Raw genomic sequence first — 20,868 nt, forward strand, 5'->3', positions numbered from 1 at the left:
GTTGTCGCAGTCAGCAAGGTAAAAATGAAGGCAAGTCTACCTGAGAGGCATTTTAAAACCTAAAGAGACAAAAGATGCTCTCTGCATGCAACATGGTCATCAAAAGTTTGAAAGAACAGGAATGGACGTTTCAATAGTTCCATTCTGGTTTGCAGACTTCTTGGAAGAAATGTTCCTTAAGAAAAGGTTTGATGAAGTGGAGCGTGGAGGTGCATACGGCAGTCTGGAGTGCACAGGACTGGCTGGGACAGCACAGAAAAGTGAGAAAGAGACAGGACTGACTGGGTTAGACAAACCAAAGTGGAAATTTGCCCTTTGCTTCTGGCTTCCGTTCACTATCTTTTAACCTCTAAGAAAGGAGTCTTGCTCGTTTCTTCATATACAGTTTTACCAATATATTTTAAGCTTGGGCGAAAGCTAAGAATTATGAAGTAGAACTACATAATATTTAAAGTCCTTCTGAGGAAGAACTCCTCTCCTTGGAACTCTGCATTCAGCCAATTCTCCTCTGTGCAACTCTGCATTCAACCGATATTAGCTTTTTTTGACTTGTCCCTTTATCCAGTATGCCTTTTCACTAGAATGTGGAACTTAAATGAATAAAATAGGACCGAAATTTTTAGAAACAGCAACTATGATCATGTGTTCTGAACATAAATTTCAAGTGGTTAAGACAACGGAAACCTTTCAAGCTCTGCAGGATTCACTCTGCATCCAGTGTTTAGAAAGCATAAAACATGTAACAAAACATAAGGTTTAGTAATTTCTCTTACCAAACTAACCTGCTTGATGACCCCATGAGAAGAAGGGATTAGACTGTCCTTAAGCGCTTGGATATCCAGACTTCCTGGTCTAGGAGATGATGCTGGAGAGTAAGTCGCTCTCATCACCGTTAGTTGACGCTCATCTGTGGTTTTTTTCAGTCCAGCAGCATTGCTTTGTTTGGAAAGAAGAAAGAAAAGTTAAATAAATGTGTTTTTTGTTCATCAGATGCCGTATCCAAAACTGTTCCTTTATAGCAACATGCTCCTTTCTCACAGGCAGAAAACTTGTGAAGGGTAGTCATTCAAGAGTCCAATATAAGGTTCATTCAAAAAAGTGCTTCAGTACAGCACTGGCAGTCTCTTATCAAGCAAGCAGCCAGAAGGGAAAGGTGAAGGACCTTTCAAAGGTGAATGATCAAGGAAAATGAATAAAACTTTCTTTGAATTTTTTGACTTATGCAGTCACCACTGTTCATGTTTTAAACACCTCCACTGTGTTAGAAGGGGCTTTCTTACTGTAGGTGCTGTCTTTAAGATGACCACCTCAGTAGAGGTGTTCAATTCAGATTATAAATAAGGCACAGTTTTGTTTTGTTTTTAAATGAGGGGAAGAAACTATTGCATCTGCTGACCGTGGGATGTGGTGCATTCTCTATCATTTGAAATCTTTAATCCAAGACTCTCTTTCTAAAAAAGATATCTTAACTCAGCTACTAATTACAAGCTTTATGCAGAAATTACCGGGTGAAATTCTAAGGCCTGTGTTATGCAGAAGATCAGACTATATAGTTATATTGGTCCTTTTTGGCCTTAAATTCTTGTAAATCCAAATTCCCATCCAAGTTCTAACACATGTAATCTTACATATAACTTTCCCCAGAGGTTTCTAAAAATGAATATTCCATATATTTCCTGTCCAGCACTGCTCAATAACATCATTTTAACATAGATGACATGTTCTTCCTTAGTGGTGGGCAAAGAACAGTGATGGGAGAGCACTTTATTCTATAAAGTGTTTTTGGATCTTCCATGATGAATAATGTAATAAAAATTGAAGTTATTATTTGCTATTGTTTAGTTGCTGTGGAATACTGACCTGTAAGGATAGTTACAGTAATGGTGGAAAGACAAATGGTAGTTTGAGAGAGTATCTTCCCATTGTTAATTAGGTCAGACATTTTAAATTGTGCTCTGCTCCTACTTCCCACCACAGCAAAATTTAAACTTTAATTAATAAACGTTTTATAACAGGAGAGTAGTGCTGGAAATCATTCTACTTGTAATGCAAACTAAAATGCAAAGCCAGAGCTACAATAAGAAGTGTGAAAAATACAGCATGTTAAGGAATTTGTGTTCTTTAAAAAAATCCATCACAAGTCATACGGAAATACATTAAATGCTCTACTGACAGCTGTGAAGTCCCATCCTAGTAAAACTCAGCTGATTTCCATGGGAATTGCTCACTAGAAATGAACGTTACCCACAAAACTTTAAAGAGGATCCTGCTCCAGACACACTGGATTGACCATCTCCTGTATGCCTGTGGGGGAAACACCTGCTTCTGGAACCAGACATTCAGTAAGCGTCATCCTCCTAAAGCAGCGTGTTTGTTCCTGACACTCGCCTAAGCTTATTCGGGTTCTCTGCTCCTACAGAGTCTCTTCTGCTGATACAGTCCCTATAGGAGATAAGGGCTCTGCTCCTTACTCATACTCCTTGAGAGGACCAAGCAAGACGCTGAATAAAATAACGCCACCCAGTCAAGACTATCTTATTCCTTACTGATTTCTCATGGCTCTTTAGGGAAACTCTTACTGACTGCACCCATCTTACTCGCTTCCTCTAGGAAGCTTGATTCCAGTGGAGCAGTCACAAAGACCTTTCACTGGGAAAATCAGAAAACCTAGGAGCTGGAACACCGCTCTACAGTCCTTTCTGATTATAACACTAGAAGCTGGCAAGAGACACTCATGCAATGTAGTTTAAACCAGTTACTGTGTTAGGCTTCAAATCAAATGGAATAAAAACAATAAAATCAACTTGGCTTTCTGTGCTTACTCCCAAAGACTGATCTTCAATTTTTATCTGCTTGATTCTATTCACTGTGAAAAGAAAACAGTATTAACTACCAATTTTTATCTTGGCTCATTAAAACCAAACAAGGACTGTCTAAGTATATTGTTTTGCTACTATTCTTAGGTGGTAAAGCAAATATTACAGGCACTGCCCTGCCTTCAACATCTTCAACATCTTTTTGCAAACATTCCTGCCAATCTAACTGTACTACCTAATGTTTTATTTCAAGTAATTTCTTGAATTATCTGAGCAATGAGAAGAGCTAAAATGAAATCTGATAATTACCTGTAGATGAAAATAGTGATTTGGTTGGAAATGTATTTCAAATAGATCTGTTATACAGCTACAGAGCAGAACAGTAAAAAAAAGTTCATTATATTGGTATGTAAGAAATAATATTATGATGAAAATTAGACCAAAGGGAAAACTGCTGTGGGTGTTTTATTTGAGTCAGAATTGCTGAGTGGCAACTTTGTTCAATAACACACACAGCTGCATGGAGGCTTTCACATGTTCTAAACGTTGCATCCGCTCAAGACGACAGCCTGTAGTCAGCGCTATTCACATCGCAGCAGTGGCCAAAAGTAACCGTCAGACTCAGTACCCTACTGTGAGTATCACCGAACCTATACCTAGGAAGTCACGGTCCTTGCTCTGGAGAGCTTGCAATCTGGCTTGAGAAAGATGCAACAATTGGAAAAAGCTGGGGAGTAGTAAGGAGGAATGATAACAGTACCAAGATCATGCAGCTGGATCAGGTAGGAATAGAAACAACAAACGATTTCTCAATAGGTTTAGTATTCTCCTTGCCTTATGAGGAAGGCAAATAAATAAAGCCAGCTTTTCCCAAGACTCATTCAATTAGACATTACTTTTTTCAGACTTCCCAGAACAGTTACACTTGGATATGCTTGGAGAAAGAAATGCTCAGCAACCAAGAAATGCTTACCAGTCCAAACCATCAGTTTAGGCAAACTGACATATTTCCACTGTTGTACGTACGTTGATTTGTTCCAGGAATGGAAATGTGTATGTTTTGCAACTCATCTGTTTACTTAATCCACATAGAAACTTCACTTTTTCAGGATGTATAGGTGAAACCTCCTACACATAATTCTGTCTGATAAGCAAAACAGTCCTAACATGTCTCTTGACAATATCAAACATGTGCTTGTTAACATCAAGCTAGGAACCCAGACTGAGCTGAAAATGTGAGGCTATTTATCTTACATACGTCTTGTCCTCTGAAAAGACACATTTACATTGTGACAACACTAGATACAGCAAAATACTAAGACATCTAGGAGGGATTAATGGCAGAAAGATGCCTAAATCATATTGTTTTTCTATGGGAAGTTGGCCTCTTTAAGGTACCTTTTAAGCTGGAACCCGAATCTCACTCTATCTGAAAAAGACCCTTTGTCAGGTAGGATTCTGTGTCCTGCCAGAAGTTGATTTCTCTGTGGAGAGAAGTTGGCCCATATCACTTGTTTCTACTCTCCCCTCATTTCTTTTTGAATGCAAATTGCAAACTTTATTTCTAATGTCCTTGATGCTCAGCTATAAGAACATTCTTGCTAATGCAAAGATATTATATTTTTGTTGTGTACTGGCTACATACTCTTCAGGGAAAACCTAAGTAGCAGACAATTCAGATCCTACCTATAAGGAAACCGGAATTACTCTGCCAGTTCTTAATTATCTCCATCATCCGTCCCACCATTTGCGCATTTGCCACGCAGTCATACTTTATGAATGGCATTACTGATGGCTATTTTGATTGTAGCTCTGTATACACCTTATTAGCATAATATAGGGTTCTTTTCCTACACCAGTTTTGAAAATCCACCTTGGAATTTGAAAGTGGGTTTTTTTCTTATATTCTCAGACATTGAAGTTCTACAGAGAAAAAAACCTATCTCTGTGATAACTAGGCAAACTAAGGAATTATTATGAAGATGTTATATACAAGAGAGAAAAGAACTATAGGACTCCAGGTACAGAGGACAGTTAGAGATTGTTTTTACTTGTAACCCAGGTGACTTAGATATGAAAATGAATGACATTCTATGAATCTAAGACTCCTTTATGCCATTTTTACAAAGTTAGTTTTTAGAGATATCGCTGTTGCACAGTCTAAATATCTTTGATGAGATGCATGGTGAAATCACGTTGCAAAATTTCTGCAAACACGTGCTTCTTTTGTGGTACGTTGAACAGTGTTCCACCTTGTAAAAGATTTACAAGGACTTCTCCCCTGCTGAAAAGGAAAGGAAAATGACTGATTTAACATGGCTTCCATTCCTCTCCCTTCATACCTAATGCTCTCATTCTCAGAAGAGTTTGGTGAATGTCTATAAAATTAATTGTTTTTTCATGTTTTCCTCAGCTTGGACTTACTAGCTGTGCTTCTGTGCAAGATGTCCATACGCAGAAGGGAAGACTCTCACTTCTGGAGCCCTGCTCCAGAATGACACAGAAGTGTGCGTACAGAACTGTTCAAGTAAGCATTTGTTTTTTCTGAATTTACGTAGGTTTTTCTCATTTATCATGATGTCTTCTTTTCAATATTCAAAAGCTTCAGTAAAATTAGGTAGGCATGTCTGAGATGGTAGGTTGTTCCTATGCGCTCTGCTTACACAGACGATTCAGGACTGAACTCCCCAACAGCAAAAAAGAACTGCTCATGCATGCGTTGTACAAACCTACTTCTAATTTCATTAACCTTGCTAAATGAAACTCACCAGTACCCACCAGGGGCATCAATGTATAAACAGTGGGCTCTTAACTCGGAGTGCCTTGAACTTCTATTCCTTTGTATGTGTTATCAGATAATTTATTAAATTCAAAGTAAACATAGTAATCACTGATGGTAAGTTTTGCACGTTACAATGAATACTTCAAGGACAATAGCTGGGGAAGCTTCCGTTACAGGTGCTGACATATAAGAAAAGAAGGAACCCCACCGGATTTTCAAATCTCTGATTGAATCTGCAGTATTCTTACTATATTGTACTTTTATACATATAAGACAATAATGTCTTATTATATATTGTACTTTTAAGAAATCTCATCTATTAGAGGAACCTCTGGGAGACCACTATGGAGTTACAAAATACTATTCAAAGATGAAACACACCATAAATTCAGAAAGGAAAAGCTTTTTGTTTATTTTTCACTATGATCTTTGCATGTCTAGCTTCAAGAAAGAAACCATGTAATTGCATGTTGTGAAACCATCCTTATTAAGCTCTACCAACACATCAACACCCTACACTTCAAAAATTCTGCTATTAAAACCGCAGTGCAAAACCCTGGCTTGACAAAAACTCCATGGGCTTCAGAAGGCTTTTATCCTCGGGCCTCGCGCAAGACAAGACCAACAGTTATCTCAGCTTCTGTAACTGTATTTCTTGACTATGCTCCGAGAGCATTGCAGAGATGCACAGAATCACATGAAATGGTTGAGGTTGGAAGTGACCTTTAAGATCATCTAGTCTAACCCACCCCCGCTCCAGCAGGTCACCCAGGACCCCGTACACGTCTTGTACATGCGTGCTTAGCTTTATTCATTGGGGACAGACTCATGCAATCCATCAGGACTACCCACAGGGTACAAAGCAAAGTAACTACAGAATAATTCTGTAACGCAGATACAGAAACCAAAAATATTAGTCAGGGACCAAGGAGGTGACATTATGACTGATGATCTTGCGGTGGGGAGATAACCCACTAATTAAAAATTCTGATCATTTTCATTCTTTAATGGATTGACGACAAGTCCGTTACAGAACCAAATATCTTTGCGTTCCCTTGTAAGTTCAGAGCAGAAAAAAAGACGTTTGAAAGTTTACTTTTGGTCTATGTTTATGATCACGGGAAGCTGCCTGATTAAAAATTTTAAGTCAGACCTACAAATTGTCACTAAATTTACCTAGAAGATTAGCTTTTTTATTACAGAGTCTGCTTCAAAGCCTACTGATGTCAGAAAAAGTCTGTGACTTTGGTCTGCAATTAGGTTGGTTTGTTAAAAAAAATTCTCATTAAAGACCTGAGCCTGCAAATACTCAGAATCTTTAGTTTCTAATCAAGTGCACATACTGGAATAACTATCTTAATATCTGAATTCAAATTATTACGGGGAATTCATTACAATTAGGAACCTTTTCATGCAACGTGCCTATAAGTGAGTTTTTAAATAAGAACACCTGGACCTGCTGTTAAATACACTTCAGAAAAACATGCAGTACTCTAGTATGTGACAAAATCACCTGCTTTGAATATTTGAATGTTAAGGACAAGTACAAAAAGTACAATCAGTAAAATCCACAAAACAAGAGAAGTTTGAATAATCTAATTGCAACTCAATGTTTATGCAAGCAGAAACACCAGAGGAAGTACTCTGCCTACTCATACATAACTAATGGATGAGTGTACTAAATTTTTCTCAAATACAAAAAGCCCTCAAAACTCTTCAAGCTAAAACCACTCACTACATATCTAGACTTTGCTCATAGTAGCTCCTCAGTAACCAACAGAATGACTTTGCCTTCGATCGCAAACAATAAGTATTGGCTTCAAAGAACTACACAAGCATGAAATTTGTCTAGTTTCGTGTAAAGATTTTGTGAAGTTATTTATATTTCTTGCTTCACATACTTGCTTCTAGCTAAACATCTCAATTTAACACTAAGCAAGAACACAAACTATCTGTCCTTACACAATTCAGTTTTATCAAAAATGCCTCTATAGCAATACAGCTGATGGTTTAAAAAGATAATATTAAACATAATACATGACGTGATTGGCATAAACTGTCTTTACATTTAAAATAAGTTCCCCTATTCTACGCTATCAGAGTTTTTCATCAACAAACTAAACAGTAGTAAGCTTAAAGGACCTTAAAGTGTCCTTCTCAAGATATGCATTTTATGGCATGCCAAATTCAAATGGCTTTGGTTCTGTGTTTTTTTGTTTTTTGTTTTAATTCAGGTTAATCTTTTTCCATGTTTGAGATTCACAATTGCTATTTTATAGTGCTATACCCATAGGGAGAACACCAAGTGTTACACACGCCACCGAAGACGCTTTTCCGTTTCTTACCTTTGAATGAGTCCAGCAAAAATTTACCAATTATGCTTAAATATAAAATACCTCCTAATCTCAAGTTTTAAGAGATTACTGGCTATACTTATAAAGTATTGGTATCTGTTTATCTCGGGACCACAGGCAGTGGCGGGCTTTTTAATGGCCTAAGCAGACCAAGTCATAAAAGATAGGCATGATCAGCAACCTTTGAGGAAAGAACAGTAGTTGAATGGACATGGGCGCTTAACAATAAATAAAGGACTTGACTCTCTAGGGATGCTACTAGTCTTTTTATGATTTGTGAAGGCTAAATTAATTTAAAAAATAAAACTTGTGCTACGGAAAAAATTACAAACAACATAAATGGCCGATAAATGGGCAGGGCTATCCCCAACTATATTTTCTCCAGTTTTATGAAAACTAGTTGCTTAATCAGGCAAAGCATAAAGAATTATGGCTAGAATCCCAGCGTGTGGAAACATTTTCTAATATCACATATCGGGAATCAACCTGCTGTTTGTAACACTAATAAGATTTAGAGGAAGACTAGAAAGACAGAAACCTCGTTTCTTCAGTGTTGTATTTTCCTTATTTTCAAGCCTTGTGTTTTCCTCCGTCTTAGTCACCGACTGTTCCAGGCGAAACCTAAAACAGAGAATAACGTTTGTAAAGCCACAACGAAAAATATCTGAGGGAATGAACAGGCTGCAAATACGATGAGTAAGAAAACCCAACCCCAAAAACCTCTGCAGTGGGCTACCCAGCAGAGTGTCAGCTGGAGTGCCTGGCTCCTGCATGTCAAAAGTGACTGGTTACTTGTTCCCTTTGAAGGCCCAGCCCAGCAGACGCTCCCTACCAGCCCAAGTGCCCCCTAGCAGTAATAACCAACAACCATTTAGCCAAATGGGCTATTCCAAGTAAGATGGCTCTGCTTTCTTGGATGCAGACCTACCTTCCCCATGCATCTCAGAGTGTTCTCCAGCTTAGGAATTTTCAGGGAAACCTTTGATTTCCCAGTGATTTTAACCCTTAGATCATCCGGATGACTGCAGGCATGTGAACAGTGCTTCAATAAGTCCACTAGGCTGCACCCTTGTCTGCAGTACAACTCTCCTGAGATGAACAACTGAGTAAGCAGAGCGTGGCTCTGGGAGCAGTCTATACCAGCCACTCGTCTTAGATTCTAACCCGCTTATCCACGTGAATAACTTTAACACCCAAGATAGCACCACTGAGTTCAAGGGCTAACAAGAGCAACTTTAAAATGAAGTACTATTACTACTGCTAAGCAGCAGTTCAAATCAGCATTCAAAATCCTTTGGTGCAGGATTGCGTTTTGCAGGATTTTGATTAAGTGTAATCCATTTCAAGTGATACATAATTAAAAAAAAAGGCAATCATTTTTTTTTCAGGAGAACTGTATCAAGGCCACTGAAATGCAATAGCAGATATCCGCAGAGCCAGTAGCACTTGGACTGCTAACTTGACCTGGGAAACCTGGCAGCATCAGGAGCGTGCTTTGAATTCACTAAGCAGGATAAAAACTTCCAGCCTGGAACGGTAAGGTTTGACAGGGTCACGTATGAAAAATCCTCGCCATCATCAAACTTGTGGTGAAGGAGTACTTTTGTATTCTCCTCCATTCCTTTGCAAGGATTCATAAGCAAACAGCCCTTGGAAAAATACACCCATAAGAATTTCTGGCTGAAATCCACGGATCTTAATTTGTTCGCCTCGCTGGGTGATTGGACTTATCAAAACAGAGCGTTTATGAACTCTTGCAAGAGCAGGAAGAGAAGGAGCCACATTTTAGACCACAACCTGCCACTCTTCTCCAAGCATAGTTTTGGGGAGACGCTCTCCAAGCCAAGTTTATTTGTTCTAGTGAGGGCTAAGTCTCTCCCATGCGAAATTTCATTTTTCAATGAAAACTTGCTCTGGCAGGAGCACTGGTAGTGTATTTCTCGTGTGACTCATACGCAGAAACCCAAAAGTCAACAGTCAAGAGTTTATTTGATGAAGGTCTTCTCCTAATTAAAAGGTCATTAAGGGGAAACTGACTGCTACTCAACTTTAAATGAAGGTCCCCGGCAGGCGCTCCAGTCTGTGAGATGTGCTGGCCAGCACATTTTTCCAGAAACATGTTTCCTTTCTTACTAACGCCCCCCCTCCCCACCGCCCCCTTTCTAGTCTCTCCAGCGCTGATGAGCTAATAGCATTTTTCCTTTGCATATTTTGGCGCTGCCCCACGGCATACTTTGGCGCGGCCCCGCCGCCTGGCAGGCTCCGCGCGTCTGAGCGCGCCCAACGGCCGGCGCGCGCGCGCGGCGGCGGCGCGCGGAGGGGGGGGGGCGGGGGCGAGGGGAGCCTAACGGCCCAACCGCCCGCGCCGGCCGTTATTGCCCCCTCTCCCTCAGGCCGCCCCCGCGCGGGCCGGGCCGGGGCCGAGGGCTGGGGGCAGCCGTGGGGGAACTGTCAGGCTCGCACGTTTCCAGTCGCATTACGTGAACAAATAGCAGGGGAGCAGCCAGCCAGCCAGAAGGGCTTGTGTAACTTTGCAAATGTGCCAGCAAGTTTAAAGTCCCTCATCTCTCCTCCTCCTTCTTCCCTCACTCCAGACACCAGCACGAGCCGGAGGAAGATGAGAGGCTGACTGTTTGCTCCGGCTCCTATTCGCATCCCCTCGCCTATAAATACCGGGGAGAAGAAAAGCCGATCTCGCCTCCCTCCCCCTCGCCGGCTCTTCTTTTTCTTCCCGAAGGGCCCGCGGAGCCCCTCATGGCCTCGCCCGGGGGCAGCCCAGCCTGAGCCCCCCCCTTTCCCGCCTTCTCCTTCTAAACGCGCCACCGAGACCCCCTCCCCCCCGGGCAAGAAGACACCCCCCGCCCTCCTCTCTCTCCCCCTTTTCGTCCTTTCTTGTTTTTTTTTTTTTTTTGGCTCCCCGTGGATACCTAGGAAGAAGAAGATGCATTTCGCGCCGCCGGCGCTCCTGCTCGCCCAGCTCCACGCGTGCGTTTACTGGAGCTGCCTGTGGCCCGCCGGCTGCCAGCAGCCGCCGCCGCGCCGCGACCAGCCGCCGCCGCCGCCCGCCGTCTGGCGGCAACGGATTCAGTGGGAGAACAACGGGCAGGTGTACAGCCTGCTCAGCCTCGGCTCCGAGTACCAGCCCCCCCGGCGCAGGCAGGCGGCGGAGGCGGTGGGCAGCCCCATCCTGCTGCTCCGAAACAACGGCACCTTGCCGCGGAGGGCCGCCGCCGCCCGAGCCGCCGCCGCCGCCGCCGCCGCCGCCGCGCAGCCTCAGGCCGCCACCGCCGCCGCCGCCACCGCCAGCAGCCGCGGCTCCGGCGCTCGCCACTGGTTCCAGGCCGGCTACCAGGCTTCGTCCGCCGGGCGCGGAGCCGCCGCCGCCTCGGCGCCGCGCAGCCCAGGGGCCGCCGCCACCCCCGCGGCCAGGAGCCCCTCCTCGGGGGCGTCGCGGCCCAGCGCTCCCACCGGCGGCCCCGCGGCCGGCGACAACCGGAGCGGCGCCGGCAGCCCGCCTCCCCTCAGCAACTTCAGACCCGGCCGGGAAGATGTCATGGTAGGAGACGACCCCTACAACCCCTACAAGTACACGGACGATAACCCCTATTACAACTACTACGACACCTACGAGAGGCCGCGCCAGGGCAGCAGGTACAGACCCGGCTATGGCACCGGCTACTTCCAGTATGGTAAGAGCCCCCTCTCCCCGCGGCCTCGCACCCCTCCCGCCGGGCGCCAGCGCAGCACATACCGATGGGCTGTGTCGGGAGGATCACGTCGCACCGCGCTCTGCAGAAGCCATCAGTCCTGCCTCGCCCTCACGCGAGGCGAAAGGGCCGAGCGGGGAGGCGGCGGCGGCGGCGGCGGCCCGGCTCCCCGGCCCGCACGGAGCCCGGGTGGGCGCCGCTGCGGGCCGAGCTGCTGCGGGCCGCGCACTAACAGCCCAGAGCCGGGTCCCCGGGGGGTCTTGCTAGAGGTGTTGTGCCCGCGACGCGGTTTTTGAGTAAAACCCAAGGTACAGGGGTCTGAGCAGTAGGCAGAGAGCTTAATGGGGGCAGGGGGTCCACAGCGAAACGACGGCTCCTAAAGAGCAGGAGCGAAGCCAAGTATGTGCAGACGTGTCCTGGGTTGATCTTGCTGTTATGTGGTTGGTTTGATGAACTGCAGGTCTGCCTGACTTAGTCCCGGATCCCTATTACATCCAGGCGTCCACATATGTGCAGAGGATGTCTATGTATAATTTGAGATGTGCGGCTGAGGAGAACTGCCTGGCAAGGTAGGCATCGCCTTGGCTCTTCCCTTTTCACTCTGGGCCTTTGTGGCTGCACTTACCCCGAAGCACCTGAAGACACAGTGAAAACACGGTGGAGAAAAGCGAGGCCAGAGGGCCTGACAAAATACCCCAGTTTGTAACCCTTTCCAAAGTCTTTTCTTATATGCACACTTCATCAAAATAGATGGCAAAAATGTGCATACAAGAAAAGATACAGCCATATTAAAGAGAAAAACTAAAGGTGCTTTGAAGAAACTACATTTTTAAGGAAATTATACAGTACATTTCTATCACAAGGGTCATTTGAACACATCTGAATCATGCAAAATGGGGGTCCCCCAAGCCCCACTTGAATCTGGTTATTTTCCATCTTCCTCCCCTAAGCGTAACAAATCACATTCTACTCTATTTTTTAAAAACATATTCTTAACCAGCACAAGCTACTATTAAAATTGTTTCTGGGCATATGCATTATAATGTCTCTCAAAGACTAAAAACTATCTGAAAAGTATTTTCAAAGCCTTTTAAAAGCTTGAAATAACAGCTTTGCTATCAAGTTAGGTCCTATCCACTTGGCAAAGAAGGATTTTTCCTGTTTTGTTTGGAATGAAATCAAGCCATGGCTGCTTTAACCATTTTAACTTGTATGATACCTTATCATGCAAAACAGATTTGTTTATTGACCAGCCTCATAAATTGATGTCAGACTGTTTCCAGGGTCATGCTCTTGTTCGTTTGCTCCAGCAAGAAAAAAGGGCATAAAAAACAGCCTATGTTAACTTTACAGTAAAGACCATTTGAAATGTTCCTGTTGACAGCGATACCAATTGATTGGAATATTCCAATATTTAAAGGACTGTAGGTTATAACTATATAAAATAGGATAACCCTGAGACATGTTTTTTCATACTTCAACAGAAACAAACACTTTGTAGATATGAGGTCACACAATAAGTTATTTTGTTTTATAGCAACTAGTGGAATTGCTTTTTTGGTACCAGAGTAATTTTACAGCTAAGCAGCAGCTCTGCATAAGAGCTAGAGTCAAAGAGTCAGTGATCAAACTCCTGACATTATTAGAAGCAGATCTGATTCTTACTCAATTCTTGGTCTGATACCAGGCACTTCTGAAGACATCATGTGGAATTCTTGCGAGTCTTACGAGTGTTAACACTTGAGATTTAAGGGTCTTATTGGGGGCTACTTAAGAGAGCTATACTATTAATTACTTCTGAAACAATATAAAGCTTTTTTAAAGAGTTTTTTTTGCATGTACTTATGCTCCTTTTTTGTATTATTATAGTTCAGCTTATCGAGCAGATGTTAGAGACTACGATAATCGAGTGCTCCTGAGATTCCCCCAAAGAGTGAAAAATCAAGGCACATCAGATTTCCTACCGAGCAGACCCCGATATTCATGGGAGTGGCACAGCTGTCACCAGTGAGTGAAGTGCCCAGTATGGTACCTTCTAATTATCTTTTTCACTAGCAAATTGTCAATTATAACATGACATGTTCTAGAACTGTAGTTAAGTGGGGGAGAAGTGGGGAAACCTTAGGATTTAACTGGCTCAACCATTTTATGGTAGTGGAAATTACTCTTTACATATCATCCATTTTGATTTGATGCATGTAGCTATTAAGTTTAACTAAGTATAAGATTCTAACAAGTAAAAATTTTGCATAAATATAAATCTCAAGTCAGTTTTGACAATGGGACCATCTCGCTTTAATTATATTTTATATTGATCACTGCTTAGTTGCATTTAACTGGAACCAGTAAATAAAAATCCCAGTGTGTTAAAATTACTGTGTAGGCCCCAAATATGTAGGTTTACTAACGTGTTCCTTATAATATATAACCTTAAACATGGAACCATACTGCTTGACCTAACTTTCGTGGGTTAATTCTTGACAAGCAACATTCTGATCAACACAGGAAAGAAAAGGTAACGAGCTGACTGACCTCATTATCAACAGCCATATCATATAGTATTTCCATCTAGCGGTATTGCTCTCGTAAGGCCAAATTTCTAGAAACAAGGCAAGAAACGAGACAAACATAGAACACTTGCAACATTTTGGAAAGAGGTAACACTGCAAACTTGTACCCTTTGTGAAAGTTTGCATGTAGGAGTTGCTTAGTTAAGCAACTCTAAGTTTAGCTATTTCATAGCAGGACCAATTGTAATATACTAGAAAGCTTCCCTTATTTCCAACTCAAAATACTATCCTAATGTTACAAGTGCATAAGTGATCATTTAGTATTACTCTACTGTAGAGATGAATATGTAATGTGGGCTTGATCTAAAGCCTGCTGGAGGCAATGGACTATTTCCTCTCTAAAGCATCAGAGGTTTTAAGTTTATATGGTTGTAATCAAACTCGGATGAAAAATCACCATCATTCAAACAAATTCTTTCCCGGAAAGACTGATATTACTAGCTTACAAAACTTGTAAAGATTAGAGAGCTTAAAAAAAAAAAAGCCTCTATAGATGCTCTAGTTAACACTCCCCTCCAGCCCAGAAATCCCACCCTGTGCTTACAGAGATGAGTGGATAAAACAGACGGAGAGAAACTGATTTTTTTTTTGTTTGTAGGACAAGCATTTTCTTACTCTGCCACTATAGCCCAGCTATAACTATCCAGATGCAAAGCATCTCTGATGCTAATTCAGTTGTTGGACAGAAAACACACTGCCAACAACAACAACAAAAAAACATTTCTCATGCTCATTTCCATGACACTGAAACAAGTCCATTTGGAAAGGAACTATAACTATCAATTAGTTTGGCCAGCCATCAGATTTCAGTGTTAGTCATCATCCTCCGTGGACCATTCTTAGTGATCTTGTCTTGCATACTTGACAGACTTGTAAGCTTCTCTTCGTTTAAAAGAATATGACTGAATTCTGCTTAATTACATCTTTTGCATATACTTACTGGGCTCATAGTGTTCATGATCAACAGCAGTCAAATGCTGCACAGACAAGGTACTGAGGTAGTACAAGTTTACTTTTCCACTTATTTCGAAAAAATAAAATTACAAGAGTAACAGCTGTTCAGATGCACAGTAAGAGCTAGAACTCATTACATATGAGCACTAGAAAAAAATACCCCTCAGCCCAGACTGAAGGTATATTTGCTTTTGAAGTAATGAGAGTACATTAAGTACAGATTACAAAAAATAACATCACTATTCTGTTTCCATTAGTTCTTGATAGTTAATGACAAGCTAATGAGATCTGTAACGCTGATCTCTTTATGCAGAATTTGTTTTCATTAATATTATAGATGCGTTACATGTATTGAGGACTATAGAAATAGTAAAATAACTAACAAGTAGCAAACTTCCCTGGAATTTATAGTATGTAAGGTAAGCAAACCTAGTCAAACACTGTCCAAAAGCAAAGCTTAGGATCTGCAATTCAAATATGAGTTATTTAATGTTATTGTAAGAGACAGAAGGGGAAATTTTGAAGAAGCATGCTGTTATAGAGTCTTTCCCTCAACAAATTAAAACCTACTTCTTTTTTTTTTTATAGCAGATTTTTTTTTTTAAATAGCCCCTGAAAATTAGAATAGTGAAAATAAAACTTAACCGAATAGCTTGTAAGAGGAAAATATACTAACACATCAGTTCTGCATAATAAAGAAAGTTTAGCCAGATCTGTTGGAAAGTCAATCAGATAGGAATATAACAGAATGATATTGGCAACATCTGATCCATATTCAATAACGTATCCTTGGTCTCACAGGCATTATCACAGCATGGATGAATTCAGCCACTATGACTTGTTGGATGCAAGCTCACATAGAAAAGTTGCTGAAGGGCACAAAGCAAGTTTCTGTCTGGAAGATACCTCCTGTGATTATGGATATTACAGACGATATGCATGTACTGCACACACACAGGTAAGAGGTGGTTCAGAGATAACCAAGTTTTTTTCCCTTCGAGTTTATCTTCCGGTATCTTTCTATACCAGTGTAGGCTAAATCATCCGATGCCCTAAATGGCTCTGAAATTCTCCATCACAAAGGCCAGGGTAACAAGCTGGAGAACTATGATCAGCTCATGGACTGCGAAACATGGGCATCTAGGGACTCTCAATCTTGAGTCACTGGTACCTGACCTAAACACACTGCAAGTTCTTGCGGTTTATAGTTATAGGACTAGACAAGCAAGCTAAAGTGAGCTCAAGACTGAGTCAGTAAAAAAGTGGTTTTGGCCTTCTTTCACCTCAGACTGCTTGGTGATGTCCTTGGCTGTTCCCAGAGTTCACAGCTAGTGTTATCTCCCTCACAGAGCATAAGGCTGCAAGGTGCTGAATTAACCCTAATACCTAGAGCTACTGGGTGGCAGCCCAGTACAGGAACTCTATTGCATTGTTGCATGCATGTATAGAAGGCATGTATAAAGAGAATGGGGGACACGTGAAAATTATGATTAGTCAAATACAAATGCAAAGCAAGATGTTAGGGCTTATTAAAGGAATAGATTAAAAATGGGATGTGTCATTATGATACCGTACAAGTTTGTGATATTCTGTCACCCTGAATGTTACATATAGTTCTGGTCACCACATCTCAGAAAGGTTACAGTAAAAGAAAAACAAAAAAAAACCCCAAAACCAACCAAACTACCCCCTCCCCCCCCGAAGAACAGGGTTGATCAGGAAGGTAATATGGCTACCACACTAGGAAATTTCATGGACAAGGATAATTTCAGTTGGAAAAAGAGAAGAATAATACCAAATCGTGAATGATCTTGGATGGCCAAAGGAAATTGTTGAAAATTTACTATTTCTCACAGTACAAGAATTTAAGGCTATCCAAAAGAACTCTCAGGCAACAGCTTTAAAACAGAGAGGAGTGCTTTTGTCACACACAAATAAATTGTTAAGCTTGCCACAGGATGTTGCGGAGACCAAAAGTATATACGTGAGTTCAAATTTAGAGTAATAGAGGCCATTAAACACAATCTGAAGGCATTTCTCTGCCTCAAAAACTGTTAAATGCCTGATGGAAGGAATCTGCCTGCGTAAAAGACATTACACATTACATTTCTGATGTTCTTTTTCCTCAAGCATCTGCTGCTGACCACTGTCAGGGACATGACATTGACTTGAAGGACCTGTGGTCTAACTCAGTGCGGCCATACTTATACATAAATTTGTATCCCTTATTCCACAGTTTTTAATCTAGTAGGTAGTTATTTTATCGCAGAGAAATGCCAGCTATGCTCCATTGGCTGACGTGTCCACATTTGAATTTTAAATATAATGAATGATCTACAGTGCTTTGAAGAGGTTTTAAAAATATCTTTTCTCCGTTGTGTAGACTATGACATCTGACTAAACAACGTACATATTTTACAGCTGGAGTATTTGTGTCACTAGAATCACGGCCGTGTCAGCATTTCCACTGGAAGCCCATATTTCAGGGGTTTGTAATTGGACTGTAAAACTTTCCTCCAGCCTCAGACTTGGCACATACAAGAGTCTGAGCTGATCACCAGCTGGGTCAGGAAGGAATTCCTGCAGGACTTGGTTTTGTGCACTGTGTATTATCAGAACATACCAGCTTGCCTAAAGCCAGCTATATCAGCCGTGGTTTAAAGACACCAGATTTGAACCACTGGTACATTTGTGTATGGAGTTTGTTATAATGCTCCTAACAGCAAAGAAATTTTCTGGAAGATAGATCTGGAAGAAAGGCTACATTTCGAATTCTCTCAGAATTTGTGTGTCAATTCTTGAAGCTTTTCAAAGTCTGTATTCGCCTGGACAGAAACCCACCAGGCCATTTTCCTACAAAGCTAAGTGTGAAAATAGCCCTTGAATTCCATGACTTTCCTATTCAGAGGAAGCACTGCAGCAGAGTACATCTAGGGCAAAAAGCTGCATTGCTCCTAAGGATAATGACAAATTCCAACACTGGTGATCAAGTTCATACTAAAGAACCTCAAAAACTTTTTACTTGAGATTTGCAGGTGCTTAGGTCCTATCTTTGGTCAGATTCTATTTTATTCTGGAAAGATCCCCTCACCTTTTGTAAATAAGAGCATTTATACCATCAGCAATTATACCATCAGCATTTTTTTTCATAAAAAGCATGCTGTAGCATAAATGATAATACAATACAGATAATTAAGTTTTATAGGAGCATAGCAGTAAACAGATTTTTAAGTATCCAGCTCTTTTTGCGTTGGAAAATGAATTTTTCTTATGTTCCATGAAGAAGCATCTTTCGACCTTGGATAGTTTTGACTCTTTTTCACTTGGGCAAGTGAGACTTTTTCACTTGGGTAGGGAGGAGTCGGGGAACAGCGTCAAAACTGTCAATCTTACAAAAGCACAAAATGCTCTCACTATATCGCTCAATGTCTTCTGCTCTCATTCCTATTGCTTAGGATACCTTGCCAAATAACCATTCCTGCACTATACTAGTGATGCAACTAGACCGAACAGATGGTCTCCCACTCACCAGAAGTCTAGTTTAGAGGAGAGTGGAAACTAGACACACCTGAACAACAGTTCTCAGTACTGCAAGAGCTTTTCAGAATAAAGTATTTCTAAAGTTTTTTTTTTTTTTTGACTCTAAACAGCAGATAAATACAGATATCTCACGGATACACAGCTAACAGTAGTATAGCAGCAAAAAAGAAAACCCTTACATATTAGCAGCAAAGTGATGTCTCTAAAATTGCTATGTCAGAGTTAGGTATTCCAGGTTAGATATCCAAATAAAATGCCAAGAAAAAATAAGCCTTATTCCCTCAGATAATTTTTTTTCAGTGAAATGCTGTGATGGTTAACTGTATTTCAGTCTGTTACTGATTTCTGGAATGCTACTTTCCCTAAAAATTCTTTGATATCTATCTGTTTTTAAGGGACTGAGCCCTGGCTGTTACGACACTTACAATGCTGATATAGATTGCCAGTGGATTGATATTACAGATGTAAAACCTGGAAATTACATTCTGAAGGTAATGCTTTTGTTTTTTTTTTTTTGGCGAGGGGGGAAGGAGGGGTTGTTTTTTGTTTTTTAAGAAGCAATCATATATGTATATCCTTTTGAACTGTTTTTGTTACGTTATCAACTCTAATTTGGAAATAAACACCACTATGCCTTCCCCCCCCCCCCCTTCAAGGTTAGTGTAAACCCCAGCTATTTGGTACCTGAGTCTGATTACTCCAACAATATAGTACGCTGCGATATACGCTATACAGGCCACCATGCATATGCCTCTGGCTGTACAATTTCACCGTAAGTACATTCCTTTTTCTTTGCTACTTTTTATATTCATAATACTAAGATTGACAAGCAGATTTATATCTTAGAGATTAATTTTATATTGAAAAATAACTTCCACTGAATTCTAGTGATATCAATTTCTTTACTATATCATTTCATAAGTTTCAGGATCTAGCGTATTAATCAGAAATACAGCTGGTACTTTTCAAAGGTCTGTTTATGGCAGGAAGGATGGAAACAGTTATACTGATAATTGCATAGCTTTCAAATCCTTACCTCTGGTAATTAAACTATTTCTGTAAGTCTAGCACTGAATTCCTGAAATTGGTTAGGCTTGAAAAATGATCGTAAGCTTCCAGAATTTATCCTTCAACTCAGTACAGGATTCTTACCAAAAGTCTTTGCTGGACAATTTTGCTCCTGCAGTCTTGCTATCAGAACATACAGCACTTCCAAAACTGCTGCTGCTGTCTGAGCTCCCAGATGTTACCTCTGGCTCAAGTCTTTGTATTTGCCCTGAAACCTTCCTATGCTCATTCAATAACTATTTATCACATCCACACAGAACCCTTGTGCAGACAGGGCTCTTAAAGCATTTGCTGAGAACCCACACGTATGTGTTACTTTGTTGCTCTGCCACAGCAGCCATCCTTCCTGGAACAGTTCTTCCAGACACACTCCATTTACAGTTTCCCATTAGCTCTTCAAATGTTTAAACGATGACACAACTGTGCCTGTCTTTCTCTTCCTCCTCCCTCCCTCCCCCCAGGCAAATGTACATTTAATAAGCATTCATACTCTAGACTTAACTGTAGTTAAGTAGCCATGAAGCACACATACAGAAAAGCAATCAGTCATTTGTAACGGAGGTAAGCAGTTCCCAGGATAATACATAATTACTCATATTAAATATTTATCAAGTGATTTCATCCGATTAGCACAAATGATACGTTAACATTGTGTACAGATCCATGTAAGATAAATTCTAGAGCTGTAAGTGAAGAGTAAAACTAATGAATGGAAGAGTCTACTGTAACAGCATTAAACACTCATACTGCATTCATAAGAATATTGCTTACTTAGCCTTTAAAATGTTCATTCCTCACTTTCTGTTAGGATACCAGTGATTAAATGAGGCTAAAATGAGAAACGTTTTTTCACCCCTGTATTGAGAGATGTATTTATAATCACACTTGGGTCATAAATGCAACAAGTTAAATGGCTTCAGAATAATACTTGTTTTCAGCATAGGTTGGTTGTGCTTGTAGGAAACAAAGAGCAACAGGTATTGTGCAGATCATGAACACTCATTTTTGGCAGATGTGAGGAGGAGCTTTTAAAGCATTTCTCTAACAGGACCGACTTAATTGTTACTTCTGTGAACA

General features: G+C 41.1%; 2 protein-coding genes and 1 long non-coding RNA gene across 15 annotated transcripts in view; 1 reads left to right on the top strand and 2 right to left on the bottom strand.

The window, feature by feature from the left end:
• Window positions 1-879, bottom strand: part of LOC104150247 (zinc finger protein 474) — a 51,803-nt gene extending 50,924 nt beyond the window's left edge. For 10 of the 12 annotated variants that reach the window (XM_068926945.1, XM_009684379.2, XM_068926947.1 and 7 more), the window contains exon 1: window positions 774-879. The gene's annotated coding sequence lies outside the window, so the exon portion shown is untranslated. The remainder of the gene's footprint in view (window positions 1-773) is intronic. The other 2 variants (XM_068926942.1, XM_068926941.1) reach the window with 1 other exon arrangement.
• A 25-nt stretch (window positions 880-904) lies between these two features.
• LOC138064419 (uncharacterized) lies at window positions 905-11,774 on the bottom strand. Of its 2 annotated transcripts, none has more exons than XR_011137667.1 (3): window positions 11,704-11,774; window positions 8,491-8,573; window positions 905-936 (listed from the first exon to the last, which is right to left on the bottom strand). It is a non-coding gene; the product is annotated as an uncharacterized lncRNA (long non-coding RNA). The 2 variants fall into 2 exon arrangements; XR_011137668.1 differs by lacking the exon at window positions 11,704-11,774 and adding an exon at window positions 10,880-10,946.
• On the top strand, window positions 10,894-19,499 carry LOC138064415 (protein-lysine 6-oxidase-like). Its single transcript, XM_068926950.1, has 6 exons — window positions 10,894-11,641; window positions 12,120-12,228; window positions 13,529-13,666; window positions 15,985-16,141; window positions 19,119-19,214; window positions 19,380-19,499. Exons 1-6 carry the CDS (start codon window positions 10,894-10,896, stop codon window positions 19,497-19,499), a joined length of 1,368 nt encoding a protein of 455 aa, XP_068783051.1.
• The last annotated feature ends 1,369 nt before the right edge of the window (window positions 19,500-20,868 follow it).

This window comes from Struthio camelus, chromosome Z, assembly GCF_040807025.1.
Source record: "Struthio camelus isolate bStrCam1 chromosome Z, bStrCam1.hap1, whole genome shotgun sequence".
NCBI lineage: Eukaryota > Metazoa > Chordata > Aves > Struthioniformes > Struthionidae > Struthio > Struthio camelus.

Bases quoted from the DNA above. Each gene is read 5' to 3' on its own strand.
- LOC138064415 (XM_068926950.1), top strand. From the start codon at position 10,894: ATGCATTTCGCGCCGCCGGCGCTCCTGCTCGCCCAGCTCCACGCGTGC. The intron at 16,142-19,118 runs GTAAGAGGTGGT...TCTGTTTTTAAG, and splicing joins CATGTACTGCACACACACAG to GGACTGAGCCCTGGCTGTTA. The intron at 19,215-19,379 runs GTAATGCTTTTG...CCCCCCTTCAAG, and splicing joins CTGGAAATTACATTCTGAAG to GTTAGTGTAAACCCCAGCTA.